This window comes from Podarcis erhardii, assembly GCF_964252035.2.
Source record: "Podarcis erhardii genome assembly, chromosome: 1".
Lineage (NCBI taxonomy): Eukaryota > Metazoa > Chordata > Lepidosauria > Squamata > Lacertidae > Podarcis > Podarcis erhardii.
In genome coordinates, this window is record NC_138497.1 from 61062404 (window position 1) to 61079345 (window position 16942).

Sequence of the window (16942 nt, forward strand, 5' to 3'; positions counted from 1 at the left end):
TTCGTTGAAGTTTTGGTCTTCTTGGTTTCTGAGCCTTCCAGTCAGTTTTGTCATTTTGGCATAGTCCAACAGCTTGGTTTGCCATGCCTCTCTGGTATGGACTTTTGTCTTCTTTCCATCTCTGGGCTAGTAGCATCTGCATTGCTGTTGTCACATACATGAAGCCTTTTCTGTTCCTTTGGAATAATAATAATTCCTAATAGTTCCTAATAAAAGGCTTCTGCGTTTGTTTGTTTTTACAAAAGTTATTTTAAACATTTTCTTTCAATTCATTATGTTTCTAGTTTTGCTGTACGCCACAAACCAATCACACAGCACCAAACAAGTCACACGAACCAGCACTGCAGATTAACACTGATTTATTAACCATAGCTGTCAACGTTTCCCTTTTTTTAAGGGAAATTCCCTTATTTCGAATAGGATTCCTCGCAAGAAAAGGGGAAAGTTGACAGCTATGTTATTAACAGCAACAGAAAACCCTAAGGTATTTGTTTTTGCCACACAGTTTTAAAATGAAGTCGTAGCATATTTATATAGAGTATATAAAGGATTTTGTTTTGTCATGTTTACCAGACGAAAAGCCGACGTCGTTCATTGGACGAGCTCTTCCAAGCCGCTGTTTGCGGTTCAATGTTATTTAACCGCAAGCTAGTTAAAGGCTTGGAGCGGGGAAATCGTTTATTAAACCGCTAAATTTTAGCAATTTATGCGTGAGATTGGCCGCCTCAGGCTTTCAATGGTCATCTCTCTCGTCGTGGACTTAAACCATGGAAACAGCCCCCTCCGCTGCCCGCCTGACTTCATAATCCTCAAGAATTAGGGATGCAGGACAGTTTATCCGCGCCTCCCCTCAAATCCCGCCGCGGGTACAAAAACAAAGCAAACACTCGCGCACTTATCAAGTTTGGCTCACTAGGCCTGCCGTAGACTCCCCGTTTCCTCCCCCCCCCCCTTCGCACACGCCTTCTAGCTGCCGGAAGCACCAACCCGGAAGTTTGGGTGCTCTCTGTAGCCGCACGTGTTCCAGTCCGCCTCGCGGGGAGGAGGGGCGGAGTTCCAAGGACCCTCCCGGCCGGCCATGAGCTCCCGGGCAGCTGTGGTGATTGGTAGGTTCCTTCTTTCCTCCGTCCGAAGGTTCCGGCGGGGCTGAACCTCCAAGCCCCGCGGCTCATCCCTCCTCTCGTTTCATCGCAGGCGAGATGCAGGCCGGGGATGGTCCGGACAGCGAGCCTTGCCTGTCTGACGACGGCGGCAGCGACGGCGCCTGGGAGGAAGACGACGAGTCGAAGGCGCCCGCGCTGGCCTCGTGCCTCTTCTGCGACAGGTTCGGTTCCGTTTGCCTCGTGCCCCCGGGTCGGAGGGGAGTCTCCACCCCGACAAGCCTCTCAGCTCTTGCTTTGATCTCAGCAGTGGCTCCATCAGCTCCCGTCGCCTAGTATATCTGCATCTTTTTCTCATTCCCTTCCCCTGCATTAGTGGAGCCCACCCGCCCGCAGCAGCAGCTTCCAACAACAGTAATTATATAGGATACGGAGCAAGCTGCCCTTACACTGACTCGGACCATTGGCCCATCCAGCTTTGTCCGCACTGATTGGCAGCAGCTCTCCAGGGGTTTCGTGCAGGAGTCGTTCCCCCAGCCCTGCCTGGAGATCCATTGGGTGGAATCCGGGATCTTGTGTATGCAAAGCAGGTGCTCTGCCACGGAGCGACATCCCTTGCAAATCCGAATAGTTGTTAAACTGGCAAGCAAGACGACATCTTACAAAATGCCTTCAGCTCCCAAAGATATAATAGATGTCAAAGCATCCTGTTGTATTTTTTTAAGAGAGGTGCTGGTGCTGTCTAAGTCAGTACAAAAGAATCCAAGGAGTGCAAAGTTCTAAGTTATATACTTGTTGCTATAATGTGGATGGGAGGCTGAAGTTGTTGGGGATGATGGGAGTTACACTGCAGTAACATCTGAAGGGGCACAGGTACCTCCATCCCTGATATAAAGGCAAACTGGTCAGCTTCTCTGTTCACTTTCATGGTAACTGCCACCATTATAACACTCTAATGACTTCCACAAAGTTGGATGGGTTTGTGCAGGGGAATAGCTGTTTAACAGTAAAAATGGGAATAATGATTACTCTGGGAAGGGTTTGTCAAGCAAGAGAGGAGCACAGGCAGCAGCCAGTTGCTGAACTGTATTGTTCTTAAATGCCGCTAGTTTCCATCTATCTCTCCTTGCTTTTTTCCTGTTAATTTTTGAAGTTTTTACTGCAATACAATAATATGTTTCCAGTTTCTATTCAACATTTATTATTCACTTTTATACTCCTGGGCGCAATGTACTGATAATTGCCCAAACCACTATCTACTCAGCTAGATTTGTTTTCATTTTTCTGGAGCTTGTAGTTTGTTTTCTATTGCTGTCAAAGTCATATTTTAAAAAACTTAACATAACATATGAACAATTTCTGCAACATTTGAACTGTGTTTTCCAAGATTTTTCAGTTCAGCTGAAGATGCTTTTTGCCATTGTACATCGGATCATGGGTTCAATATTGGAAATCTGGCTCATAAACACAGTAAGTTTATTTCTGCATTTTGCTGCAAGTTTACATTTTACAAATTGATGAATGGGTCTTAACCTGTGAAATAAAACCCAGATTTCAGAGCACTGGGAAACGATTTTACGTATACTTTAAGTGTCTTTAGTTAAACTGTTTTAAGTGCTTGTATGAATGTCTTACTGTGTTCTGTTTAGTATGATTTAAATAATTCTATCCAGTGAAGCAGAAAGAGAGAATAAGCGAAGCTGAATAGCATTATTTGAAGCTTCTTAATCTACGTAAAAGATTGGTTCATTAGCACTACAGTATAAGTTGCCAAACACAGAAACATGCAAAATCTACCATGTTGGGTGTGACAAGCAAGATTGTTGGTGTTAGACACTCAACAGATCTTGGAGGCTAAAGATAAGCAGTCTACAGTTCCATGTACACGAATGGGTGTGTCATCAAGTCTATGTGGATTAGCTCTGTATACATACTGGAACTTTTGAGCCTGAGAGAGATGTCTGGATCTGGACTACAAGAAAATTGCTTAATACTATAGTAAATGGTATCTGTGAGCTATGAAATACCTTTTGTGTGGTGGCAAACTGCCTGCTATTACAACAGAAAACACTCAAATGTATTGTAAGTGTGAGCCAGTAAGAGAGATGGCATATTCTTGGCAGTCTTCTATAGGGTGATATTAAAAAAAAACAGACTAGAGGTCATAATATGGAATAAAATAGTTCAGCAGAAAGAAACAACCATGTCTGAATTCCAGTGGTAAATAGATTAAAATGTTGACTGACTTTTCAGCTTGACCAAACACGCTACTTTTTTTCCTCTCTCTTTTCTAGAACTCGATTTCTATGGTTACATCAAGCTAGTGAACTTTATTAGGCTGGAAGTAAGTTACCAAGTATTATCTGACTAAAGTTAAGTTATACCATGCTATGTCTCTTCAAGGGGACGCGGGTGGCGCTGTGGGTTAAACCACAGAGCCTAAGACTTCCCAATCAGAAGGTCGGTGGTTCAAATCCCCGCAATGGGGTGACCTCCCATTGCTCGGTCCCTGCTCCTGCCAACCTAGCAGTTCGAAAGCACGGCAAAGTGCAAGTAGATAAATAGGTACCACTCCAGCGGGAAGGTAAACGGTGTTTCCGTGCGCTGCTCTGGTTGGTCAGAAGCGGCTTAGTCATACTGGCCACATGACCCGGAAGCTGTACGCCGGCTCCCTCAGCCAATAAAGCGAGATGAGCGCCACAACCCCAGAGTCGGTCACGACTGGACCTAATGGTCAGGGGTCCCTTTACCTTTACCTTTATGTCTCTTCAAAGCCATGCTAGTCAGCATTGGTTTAAAGTTTAGTAATAGGTTTATGAGGAAAACGGTGCACTTTTTTCTAAACATGCAATTACTATCCATTGTTTTCATTCTTACAATTTGTCTAGTTAAATTTGTACATGTAAAATATATTGAGGCTGCAGATTTGGGTATGGTAAGATGTGCAATTGGGAGAGAGAAAGGTTCTGTTCAGATGAAACGGTTAAAACAGCTATGATAAAATGGGCACAGGACATAGGGCATAACATTATGTTTGCTGACTGGGAAAAGTTATGGACCACCGGTATGAAGTTTACGGCATGTAATGCCTTGAAAGAAAATATTATGAAAATGATATACAGGTGGTACATGACCCCAGTCAAGCTTGCAAAGATATACCATTTGTCTGATAACAAATGTTGGAAGTGTAAAGAAGCTGAAGGAACATTCTTTCACCTCTGGTGGTCCTGTCCTAGAGTGAAGACCTTCTGGGAAATGATATATAATGAGCTGAAAAAGGTATTTAAGTATACCTTCCCTAAGAAACCAGAGGCCTTCCTTTTGGGCATTGTCGGCCAGAGTGTGCAAAAGAAGGACCGAACTTTTTTTATGTATGCCACAACAGCAGCAAGGATACTCATTGCTAAAGGCTGGAAAACCCAAGATTTGCCCACGCTGGAAGAATGGCAGATGCAACTGATGGACTATATGGAACTGGCAGAAATGATGGGCAGAATCCGAGACCTCGGAGAGGAACTGGTGGAGGAGGAGTGGAAGAAATTTAAGGACTATTTACAAAAATACTGTAAATTGTACGAATGTTAAGAAAGATGTAAGATTCGTAACAATATGGCTCCAATAAATTAGTAACAAGGAATATAAATTTAAATGTAATTGAAAGATAAGACAAATTTTGGATAAAAAATATCCTAGAATTAACTTTTAAAGAATAAGAGTTATTTAAACTCTAAAATTTGAGATTCAATATTGGACAATTATATAATATAAATTGAACTAAGTAGATAATTTGCTAGAATAATTTATGTGTTCAGAGTGTAGGAACAGGAGATGTGAGGAAGTCCAAAGATGAGAATGAAATGTGGTTAATGAAAAAGAACATGTTTTTATGTATGTTGTTGTTTATTGTTTAAAAATTTAATAAAAATTATTATAAAAAAAAAGAGAAAGGTTCTGTTCAGATGTAGAATGTATGGCAAATGTGTATCGTATATACTTTTTTTTGTCATTTTATGCTACTGGTAGGGCTTGAATACAATTTTAAGAACCCTCAAGGACAGCAGATTCTGATGTCAATTTCCACATATCCCCTTATTCCTGCTGTAGGTCTTCCCTCACCAAAATGGGGGGCACCATTTTGGGATCTACCTCAGGTGGGTGCCAAAATGGATTGGGCTGGTCTAGCGTACAAATAGCAAGAAAGATTCAGCATTTTAGAACAGTACAGTTACTTGCCCAAGCTCTCAGTTAATACTTGTTAGAGTTAAGGTCTGATACCAGACTTTTTCATTATTTTCCTTCTGTGGTGACCATAAGGATATTTTTACAACATTAAGCATAGTTATACAGAATATTCATTTTTTATTTCAGAAACCAACTGTAGAGTATTTTAGTTCAATCAGTACCCCTTTTCCTTGGGAGGAAGAGAAATATCTGAAGCCTGTCCTGGAAGATGACCTCTTACTCCAGTTTGGTAGGGTTCTTTTTAATTTTAAATGTGTATACTTATAGATGATGAAAATGTGCAACTTTATATACTGATGGTTTAAAGGGCGGATATATTCTAGGCCAAGAAAAACCTCTCATATCTTCAGATGAACACAGATGGCATTCTATGTTTAGATTGAGCACCTTAGAGGAAAGATGGGATATAAATAGACTTACAAAATGTAGTAATAAATATAGCCTTATTGGCGTACAGAACAAGCCATGCAGTTATTTGGACCCCAAACACTTAGTAACTCTTAATATTTGCACACTGTGTGATAAATTCTCTTGGTTCATTTCCAGATATAGAAGATCTCCTTGACTCCACTGACATCTTTTGTTCTAATGGACTAACTGAGACTTCGTCTCCCACTGAGCGTTTGAAACATGCAGAGCACAAAGCAAAGCTGGCAGAAGCAGCATTGGCCCGAGCCCAAGAAGATCTTCAAAAAATGAGGTATTGGCCAGAGAGCCTTTTACTCTAGTATCTATTAGACTGAAGCATCTTTTAGCGCTTAGGCCACTAGAAACTCAGCAGGATGATGCTTCATCTGAATGGATTAGAAAGAGGTTAGTACATTCCTTATGAAATTCAGATATATGTGTTGACAGAGAGACCGAGTCTCCGGCTAAGTTGTTGGGAAGCAGGATTCTGCAAACAAATAATACAGCTGCCATTCCTATTTCACAGTGTAGGGATGTCACAGACATGGCAGTTCCTGCAGTACTCTTTCTATTTTGAAAGTTAAAAATTCTTATAAATGGAGGATTTGGAAGTAACGTTTGGTGCTTGCTGTTAGAGAAGAAGAAGAAGGCGAGTGAAAGCGCTTGCGCGAAATTAAAAATAAAATATAAATAAATAAATGAGGGATTTACACATCATGTTTCCTGAGGTGTTATGTGGAGGGGAAAGATGCATTTTACTTTATTTTTAGTTTTTAAAAGATCTACCTCTCTTGTTTATCCAAGGAGAGCCAAGGCAGCTAAGATAAAGTAGAAGAAATGGAGCAACAGGTATAATCCCTAAAAGCCGATTCAGCAAAATTAACACAAGTAGGGAAATACCTTTTTTGTAGAAAAAGACCAGGCCTTCACCTGCTGCCTGAAGCAGTATAGTGATGGGGCCTGATAGATTTTCTTGGCAAGGTGTTCCATAGGGTAGGAGCCACAACAGTCCCTACCTTTAGCTGGCCTACCAGCCTTGTCTTCCAAGTTTGAGGGATTTGCAGCAGGACCCCAGATGACAATTGGTACATGCGGGAAAGAACATACAGAAGAAGGCAGTTCCCAAGTTGTTACGGGGTTTAAAAATTTAGACCAGTGCTTTTAACTAAGCCTATAGAAATGGCATGATAGAATCAAAACACCTAGCTCATGCCAGCATTTTGACTTTTGTGATTTTGCAGTAATTGAAGTGCCAAATGCTTTTTCAAGAATAGCCTCGCATAGACTGTCAGAATTACATGTGTCTAAACTACCGGTCACTAGAGCATGAATGATGAAGGCAAAGCCTGTTTTGTCTGGAAGGACTATACCTGGCACAGCAGCCAAAGCTTGAAAAAGGACACCCTTAGTAACCAACACCATGTGTAACAAATGTGAGATCTGGATTGAGGAATACCTCCCTATCTTCCAACTATGCATACCTGGTCATTCAGAGAAAAAACTTCATGCAGAATTGGCTGTGAACTCAGTCCTGAGTCACACAGTCAACCTACAAATAGTTCTGTTTTGTCTGCATTAAGTTTCAGCTTCTTTGCAGCCTATCCAGTCCTTCAGAGTTACAGCACAATTCAGCCTTTCAGCTCCTTCCCTAGGATCAGGTGAAAATGAGAGGGCGAGCTGGGTGTATGCTGAGGCCTTTGCAACCCAAATCTCTGGATTTGTCACACCAGGCCCTCCAGACAGATTCCTTACTCTGGAATCTGGCAAACTGGAGTCCAAGTCAAAATGGATATGAACAATTTTATCTGCAAAGTTCTTCACAAACAGATCACAGTGGGCTTCCATGGCTTCTTGTAACTTTCTGAGGACCATGATGTGAAAGGCTCTGCTAGATGGCACTGAGCAAGATCAACCAGGCACCATAAACATAGCTCGTCAGTAAGCCAAGGAACTTTTGGGAATCATTCATGGGGGGGGGGGAGAGGCCTTAGGAGCACCTGCGTTAATCCGTGGAGCACCGAAGTGATCAGGTCATCAGCAGAATGGCCAGCTATGTGAGTTAGAAAATCCCTCAGAGGCATCAGAAATCCCTTTCAATCCATCAGTCTCTAGGGGTTGACCATTTTAATTGGCCTCCCACCTCTGTCGTTAACCAGATTCTAAACCAGCATGTCTGCTTTACACCACTGCAAGAAGCTGTTTAAAAACGTTCTACTTGAAACTCCAAAATTAAGTGTTTTGATGAGTTACAGATAGGTAGCCGTGTTGGTCTGCCATAGTCAAAACAAAACAAATTCCTTCCAGTAGCACCTTAAAGACCAACTAAGTCAGTTCTTGGTATGAGCTTTCGTGTGCATGCACACTTTTTCAGATACACAGATACAATGCACACTTCTTCAGATACACAGATACAAGTGTGCATGCACACGAAAGCTCATACCAAGAACTGACTTAGTTGGTCTTTAAGGTGCTACTGGAAGGAATTTGTTTTGTTTTGACTATGGCAGACCAACACGGCTACCTATCTGTAACTGGAACTATGGAAGGCACCACATTGAGCCGCATGAAATGGAAATCCATCAACCTGTGTATCTGAAGAAGTGTGCATGCACACGAAAGCTCATACCAAGAACTGACTTAGTTGGTCTTTAAGGTGCTACTGGAAGGAATTTGTTTTGTTTTGTTTTGATGAGGTATTTCCTAGTGAAAGGTGTAGTTGCTGTTCCTACAATCCATGGTTTCAATTCATAATGCACTGATCACAGCTACTCTAGTCTCTTCTTCAACTTATTGCCCCCTTCTCTTGCAAAAAACCTGGAACTTAATGGAGAAATTAATTCTACAAAGTAATTATATTCACCAACACAGAGGAATTGTTGGAGATTTAGAGCTCCACTGGCAGACTTTATACACATATATAGGGAATATCTGATCATTTAGAACACATCCCAGAATCTAATCAGGAAAAGTAGTAGATATTTATTATTTCCACAACCTAAAAAAGTTCTATTAGGCTATTTAAAACCTTTCATTTTAGGCATTGATTTGGAAGTGGTAGCAGATCTTCTCACTGCTTTCAGATTTGTTCAGCAAATAAATTGGGGGGCAAGGGGAGTATTGCCACATCAGGTTCAGAATGGCTTTACAGAATCTGGACTGCTGCAGTAATGTCTAAACGTATTATAGAAAAATGAACAATGAAAAAGCAAATAAGCATTTAGAGTGATGGACTGTCCATCCCTAAAATGTGGACCTATTCTCTCTCTACGGAGAGAGAGGTCCATGGATGGTGAATGAGATTCACTTTTACACGCCTTCACGTGGTGGGCATGGAAATGGCCACCATACTGTCATTAGGTCTCCAGTGGTGGTGACAGCAAAAAGGTGTTTTGGAGTAGATCAGGGGGGCATTGGGGACCCCAAGCCCTCCCGTGTTCTTTGGATCCAAAGACCTTGGGCAACATTCTCTTGGGGTTGGGGGTATGCCAGTCCAGCCCCCTTGCCATCATCTGTCGTAGCTGCATAAAGCCAGCAGGGCTTTGAATTTGGCACTTTTTCTGCCGCAGATCCTTTGTCCCCTGCTGCTGTAGGATTGTGCTGTTAAAGTGAGTGAGCTGTTCTTCCAGCTGCATACTACAGTCACTTTGAAAACATGGTACTTTTTATGGCTGCCTTTTCTTTTCCTATAGCCGATTGCTTGTCCTTGAAAGATCATTTTCTGTTTTATTGCTAATTATTTTCAATTATACGTAATAAGGGCATCTTGTACTATACCATTTGGGTAATTGGAGGATCTGTATCCCTGGCTTCGCCGCTTGTTCGCCTGCCTTTTAAGAACACCTTCAAAAGTGCGTCCTCCTTGGTATAGTTGTGGCTTTTAAGGTTAACGATAGCATCTACTTTAAATGGCTTGATGTGGAAGGCTTTTTATCTTGAAGGTATCTTGTGAAAATAGCAAGTCAGGATTCCAAATCATGAGTTCTAGGGAATCTGAAATGTGGAAAAATACTGAGGCTAGCATGCAAAGAGAATACAAATTTTGTACGCTGCAGCGTCCTGCACAGCAGCCAGCAGGGGGAGCTTCAGCATGCTTCAGATCCACGATAGCCCCGTGAAACTTGCATGCTTTCTCTCTTCACACACCCTCCCCGCATTCCTTTTTATGGTCTCCTTAACGTGTCTCAAGGGTCTGTTCCAAATTGATTACAGACAATTTGCCCAGGATTTCGTGATGAACACAGAAGTCAGAAGTGGCGCCATTGCGGACCTAAAAGAGGATGAGGAAGATGGTTACTTCAGCTCATATGGCCACTACGGGATCCATGAAGAGATGATAAAGGTCAGCAAACCAGTAGAAGCATGTCTTTCTCGCCATAAAGATGGAAGCCATGGGGGTTTGTCCATAAGTACACTGCAGCATAGTTAGCTGCATTTTTAACCCTGACAGTACTTCCTGGTTGTTGCTCTGTTGAAAGCAAAGGTAAAAAAATAAAATTAAAAACTCACAATAAAAGCATGAAGGGGAAAACATTATGGAAGAATAAGCACCCGGGCTCAAGATGCAAAGGGACATGCACAGTCTAGCCTTCCTTTACACTGTCCAGAAAGCCACTCGTAAAGGTTTGTGGATTCCCTGCAGAGGGATGCAGTGCAGCACCAAAACAATTTGGCCAGGAATGAAAACGGTCAATTCTGTTTATCTCCATAATGGAAGATACTTTGGATATAATTACTTTCGGCTCATTTGGATATGGTAGATCCTGGTGGCTATAAAAGTAGGTGGTTGAAACAGAAAAATGAAAGTACTGCTGGCCTGAAATGTACTTTGTTCATGAGAACAATCCATAATTTTGTCAGAAATGTTTTTGTTCAAGAGATTAAAAAACAACAACCCGTGTGTGTTATATCACTGTTATCAGAATTTTATTTCGTGGGGGTTTTACAATAAGATACAACAACATATCTATTCTATATAATTGTAATGTAGAAAAATCCACGTAGGATTAGGTAGCAGGTGAAACTTGTGGGATGTAACCCACTGACACCAGTCAAGTACAACATTCCTTGTTTTCCTAGAGTGGACATTCAAGGGAATTTTTGGTCCAGCCAGTCGAAACTTCCTGTTCCTCCCGGCCTGGAGCGCCCTTCCTTGCATGTGACTAGTGGGTGGCCGTGACCTTTCCAGACCTGGTAAAAGGCCAAGGCATGCTGCCAATCTCTCTCCTCTTTTCCATCTTCCTTTTGTCCTGCAAACTTCCTGGACTGCTAACTGCAGTCATTAGGTCAACCCACATATGGGGTAAACCTGTTTGTATATGCTTGTAACTTTAAGCCTTAAGCCTGCCTTCAGGGATCACTCTGTGCTCTGCCTGATCGTGAGTAAACTTTCATTTTATTGCTTATGAACAAGACTGTGGTGTCTTTATTCTTTTAGGAGGGATTCAAGGGGTCTTACCAGGAAATTAGAACACATTTCAATCTGGACAAGCCAGATTGAATTGCCTATTGTCTTAAGAAATTTGTGTGAGTTTGCAACTACTTTTCTGCTCTTTAAAGGGGAATGCACTCTGCTAAGTAAAGGAACTTGCTAGCGCAAGTTAGGAAGGATATTAATAAACAATATATTCTCTCCTGCCACCCTGAACATTCCCACAAAACTGAAAGCACTTAGAAGAAGAAGAAGAGTTTTGGATTTGATATCCCGCTTTATCACTACCCGAAGGAGTCTCAAAGCGGCTAACAATCTCCTTTCCCTTCCTCTCCCACAACAAACACTCTGTGAGATGAGTGGGGCTGAGAGACTTCAGAGAAGTGTGACCAGCCCAAGGTCACCCAGCAGTTGCATGTGGAGGAGCGGAGATGCGAACCCGGTTCACCAGATTACGAGTCTACCGCTCTTAACCACTACACCACACTGGCTCACAGACTTAACATGCTAGGTTTTGTTAAGTCACTGGAACTCTAGATTCTGATCTATGTTATTCTTTGCTCTTATACTACTCAGTTGTTACAACTGAAAATATTCCACCTCTTCCTTCTGGGTCTTGTAGATCCCTGCTTACACAATTCATTTATGTGCAGGGCCTATTGTAGGTTTAGATCTTCAATATATACGAAAAAGATTGGGGTAGTGGAACCTGTCACTCTCTAGGTGCTGTTGAACTCGATCTTCCATCACTCCCAGTCAACATTGCCCGTGGTCAGGGGTGATGAGGAGTGCAGAGCAGCAACATCTGGAGGACCCAGGTTCCCGGCTTATTATTGTAGATCAGGGAATGCTTGAAAGCAAGTTAGCATAGGATCAACATTCCAGAAGTCTGAGCTGAAGTTGTCATCTGTATGTGGATGACATGCAGCTCTTTTTCATCTGTCAGTACCAAGACAGTGGAAGAAGCCCTGAGCAGATGTTTTGGGCACCTTGGAGATAGATGGTGGTAAACAAATGTACAAGACAAAGACATCATGGGTCAAGAAACCTGCTGATCTGGGTGGTAGAACAGAAATGATTCTGGACAGGCTTGCAGTCCTCCTAAAGGGCTAACTTACATAACCTGGAAGGCTATTGGATAGACCACCTGCACTCACATGCCCAAGCCTTAAGGCTGGCATCAGAGGCTCCAATATCAGATCCATCGGCGAGAGCTGCTAGGCTGGCCCTGCAACTCTGGAATATCCTTCCTGAGAAACATGTTCAGTACCCTTACTTGCAAGTCTTTGGAAGAGCTCTGAAGTCCTACAGTAGTACCTCGGGTTAAGAACTTAATTCATTCCGGGGGTCCGTTCTTAACCTGAGGTACCACTTTAGCTAAAGGGGCCTCCTGCTGCTGCTGCCGTGCAATTTCTGTTCTCATCCTGAAGCAAAGTTCTTAACCCGAGGTACTATTTCTGGGTTAGCAGAGTCTGTAACCTGAGGTACCACTGTATTTATTACAGTCTGCATATAGATAACTTTATGTTGCCATCTTTTAAAAACTGTTCAGTTTGGTGTTGAAGTATTAATCTGTTGGTTTATCTGATGGTTATTTTTGCTACTTCTGTTTTGTTTATTATGTTTTAGTGTTTTGCAATCTTACTGGATTTTTTAAAAAATAGACTATTTATAATACCTCAAAAACTGCCTCTCCCCATATAAACCTGCCTAGACTCTATGGTCATCCTCTGAGGCTGTTCTTCATGTGCCTCCTCCATGTGAGGTCCAATAACACGGGAACTGGCCTTTTCTGCAGTGCTCCCCATTTTTGGAATGCTATTCCCAGAGAGGTACACCTGGTGCTTTCATTATATATCATGTGCCAGGCAAAAATGTTCCTCCTCAACCAGGCCTTTGGCTGATTAATATTTTACATGTGTGTGGGAAGGGAAAGCTATTGTTTTTGTTTTAATTACTTGTGTTTTTATCTTGTGAACAACCCTGAGATCTTTTGATAAAATGCAGTATATAAATCTAATAAATAATATGCAAACTGCTTTACGAAGATGACTTAGCCTGAAAGGCGATTCAAAATATCCATTCTGTATAGCCCTTTATATAGCTTCTGAGGACTGAACATAGGATCTTTTTCATGCAAAGCATGTTGTCTGCCATTGAGCTACAGCCTTTCATGTGCAATTAAGGGGTGATTAAGCTCCACATGGTCTGAGATGCGTTAATTTAGATGTGTTAACTCTGTGTTAATTTTTTTTATATATCTTGGAGGGGAAAGCAGGATGAAATGTTTATACATGCCTTTTCCATTGTTGGGGAGGGCGGACTTGTTAACACTGGATTTGTCAGACTATCGTTTATATGTTTGAAATGGAAAATATTGTTTATGTTTTAAGCACTTCCCTATTTGTTCTGCACAAGGACCCAGGTTTGCCAGTTTTTTTGCTGTTGCAGCATTGCAAATAGTCTGTTTTTCTACTTGAATTTGGGCTTTAACATATATAATGGATTCCCTGTCTTTCCCCCTCCCCCCTTTTACTCTGTAGAAATATTATTCCTACACAGAAGCAGAGGGGGCAGTGGTTGATGGAGGGGGGAAAGAGGAGTTAACAGTGCCCCAAAATAAATGACTAAAGGTTTCCTGAGCAGCCGTGCATGTAGTGAAGACAGCAGTTGGAAATCTATTGATTAAGTTCAGGTAGCAAAAAGTAGTGAGGGTGGAAGTCTGAGAGATTCACAGTTGACTGCTCTTGTGACAGACAAAGAGAATTTTAATCTTAGGCAGTCTCACGTAATAGAGCGTCAAAGTAGTGGACACAAATAAATAAATAGCTCCTAATCCTCAAAAATGAGCATTAAAAGAGACCCAAATGAATCACTTCATTTCAGATGTTTGCAGTAAACAATACTGAAATGCTGTTTTGTTTTGTTTTGTTTTGTTTATAACTTGCACCTTCCACCCAAGTTGAATCCTCAAGATGTCTTGCAATCAGTGATGCGAAACAATAATTAAACAACAATTTGAAATTGGCAAGGACCATAACTAAGTGGCATAGCTTAGTTATGGGACTGTTTGCACACAGTACCTGGCTTCTGCAGGTCGGACTGGGAAAATGTCTTACCCAGTCCTTGAGGAGCTGCTGCCAGGCAGCATAGACTCTTGAACTAGATTGCCTTATACCAGGTCAGGCAACTGGTCAATTTTCCAGCAGTAGTATAAAGTAAATAGCATCAAGAACACCACAAAGTGCTATAAAATGCACATTCAACCAAGGTTCTTTTTACTTGCTATCTGCATATGTCCAGTGAGATAGATATCATAGGGCAGCAAGTTCCATAAACCTTGCACTGCTGATGGGAAGGACCAGTCCCACGTTTCCATTCTCTGCATCTCACATGGCACAGAGATGCATAGCATGGCCTTTCCTGATGGCTTCAGCTCTTGACAACACCTGGGTTCATGCAAGAGGTGGTCCTTTTAAATATCTAAAGCCCTGAATAGGGTGTTGGGAACCTGTGGCTCTCCAGATGTTGCAGAACTACAACTTCCATGAGCTCTAGCAACTGTGGCCAATGGTTAGTGATGATGGGAGTTGTAGTTCAGCAACTTTTGGAAGGACGAGTTCTCCATACCTACCATAGAAGATTTGGAACCTAAAGGTTGCTTGTTTTTTCAGTATGTTAAAATCTTTATAAACACCCATTTCATGTTGCATTCACAAATTCTTATTTATAAATTTACAGAAGCTTACAGATATGGTAGTCTAGCTCTAGTTGTTATTTTGCTTTTACAAACTCAAGCTCTGGAATATTGGTTGCTGCAGAGAATTGTACTTTCAGCGTTTTAGCATTGCATCCAGTGCTGCAGTGTCCAATTTGTATGCAAGCAAAGGTTCTTGCCTTTTTTTAGCTGTTCTCTGCGCACTTTATACTCCCTTCTCTTCTTTTTTTGACCACTGTCATAAGGAGCTAAAAATAAAAACCTTTGCTTGGCTGATTGGTTCTCTAGCCATTTGCAGGGATAGTAAAGCATATGGCTTGCTGGCAGTCTTTTTCCCTGCCTACGCATATTAAAAGGAGTGATGTTAGTTGCTTGCAGAGACAAGCTACATAGCCAGATCACATACCGATGTACTACATCAATTCAGGTGTGCGAACTGGAAAAACACCAGTATATCTCTAGTCACGCTGAGTGGGCACTGGAGCCTTTTTCTGAGCTTGGCATTTTGTAGAGTGACTTGCACAGCTTCTGAGATTCACTTGGCTATGTACCTTTCTTGGTTTATATGCATTTGCTGAAAATAAGATTTCTCCTAGAACAGCATGCTTTGCTACCTAGAGCTGACCAGTGGCCTTATTTACAAATAAAAGCAGTATATTACTTTTCTCGTTTAATATGACTTCAATCATTCATACCCCAGGTATTCATTAAGATTTGTGTTGGACTGCACTCAAGAAGCAATGTGCTTGATTCCTGGTACGGTGCTTTAAAAACAGGGGGAAGATATATATGAACCATACATTAAATATTTCCTTATGAGTAAAAGGGACGGGTTATATCTTGGAACAACAAAACTTCAGTATTTCATTTATACCCACTAACTTTTCCAATGTTGCCATAAGAGGCTAGACATGAATTTGCTACTTCCTGATTATTATTTTTTTTAAAAGGACCGTTAAACATGTCTCTGCTTAGAAAATTCCAAAACTTGGTTTGTTTGTTTTTAAAAAATGGAATACGGTAGGGAACATTGGAAAGGTGACAAAAGCATTTTATTCCACTGTAGTAAACTGTAAGTGTGCTCTGAACACATCTTTTTTATTTTAAACAGGATAAAGTACGCACAGAAAGCTATCGTGACTTCATATATCAAAACGCCCACATCTTTAGAGATAAGGTAAGTGGGCCAGCTTTAAAGCTCTTAATGTTCTTGTGGTATGGGACTCTCTGCGGTAATAAAAGCCTCTTGGATTGTATTCTTTCTAGAATTGGGAGACTGATGCTTTGACAGGGCTTTGATTCAATGTACTTGGGTTCTATTACACAGAGAGTATTATTATACTGCTGGAGGGTGCAGAGCACTGATAAGAGAAATTGCTGATCAGCATTGTCATTGTTCAGTGTGCTGTCTTTGAGTGTTCATTAATTATGATGGCATCGTTTTGTTAAACCTTTCCTTGTCTACTGTTCTTTAAGTGGCATCTGAAATAGGCCACATATACACTTATTTACAGTAATTCAAGGTAATTTCTAACCTGTATCTTGCATGATAAAGGCGTCATGGCCATCCCTAAGGAATTGGGTTCTGGAAATAGTTCAGATTCCATTGTTTTCTTGTGACTGATACCCACATAAATTAGGCTTTCCTGGGCAGTGTATAAAAATCTATTGTTGCTGTTATCTGTCTTTGCTGGGGACTGTATTCTGCTGTTATATGGTGCTACCAAGGAACAAGGATAAGTGCATGAAAGAGAAGAATGCTCTAAATACATGGCACAATCTGTTCCCCCTAAACACATACAGCAGGGACCCACTGCTGGGCCTTTTCCATTGTCTCCTTCATTGGCCCTTGGCAGAGCATATATAATGTCATTGCATTGTGACGTGCCCTCATTGAAAGGCCTGTCCATATATTCCATACAGATACATGTTGGCACTACACTTCTATGCCCCAGTTAAAATACGTTAAAGAACAGATTCCTGATTTTTTTATATATATAATGCAAGTTAATTTATTTGGGAACATTTCAACAACATATTTATTCT

At 41.4% G+C, this 16942-nt stretch overlaps 1 protein-coding gene across 1 annotated transcript in view; it reads left to right on the forward strand.

The window, feature by feature from the left end:
* Positions 1-948: 948 nt before the first annotated feature.
* Positions 949-16942, forward strand: part of PRMT3 (protein arginine methyltransferase 3) — a 64046-nt gene continuing 48052 nt past the window's right edge. The window contains exons 1-8 of the mRNA XM_081835366.1: positions 949-1106; positions 1195-1324; positions 2488-2570; positions 3395-3444; positions 5469-5571; positions 5889-6042; positions 9960-10089; positions 16008-16073. Of these exons, the coding sequence (XP_081691492.1) occupies positions 1079-1106; positions 1195-1324; positions 2488-2570; positions 3395-3444; positions 5469-5571; positions 5889-6042; positions 9960-10089; positions 16008-16073 (744 nt within the window). The 5' untranslated portion in view covers positions 949-1078. The remainder of the gene's footprint in view (positions 1107-1194; positions 1325-2487; positions 2571-3394; positions 3445-5468; positions 5572-5888; positions 6043-9959; positions 10090-16007; positions 16074-16942) is intronic.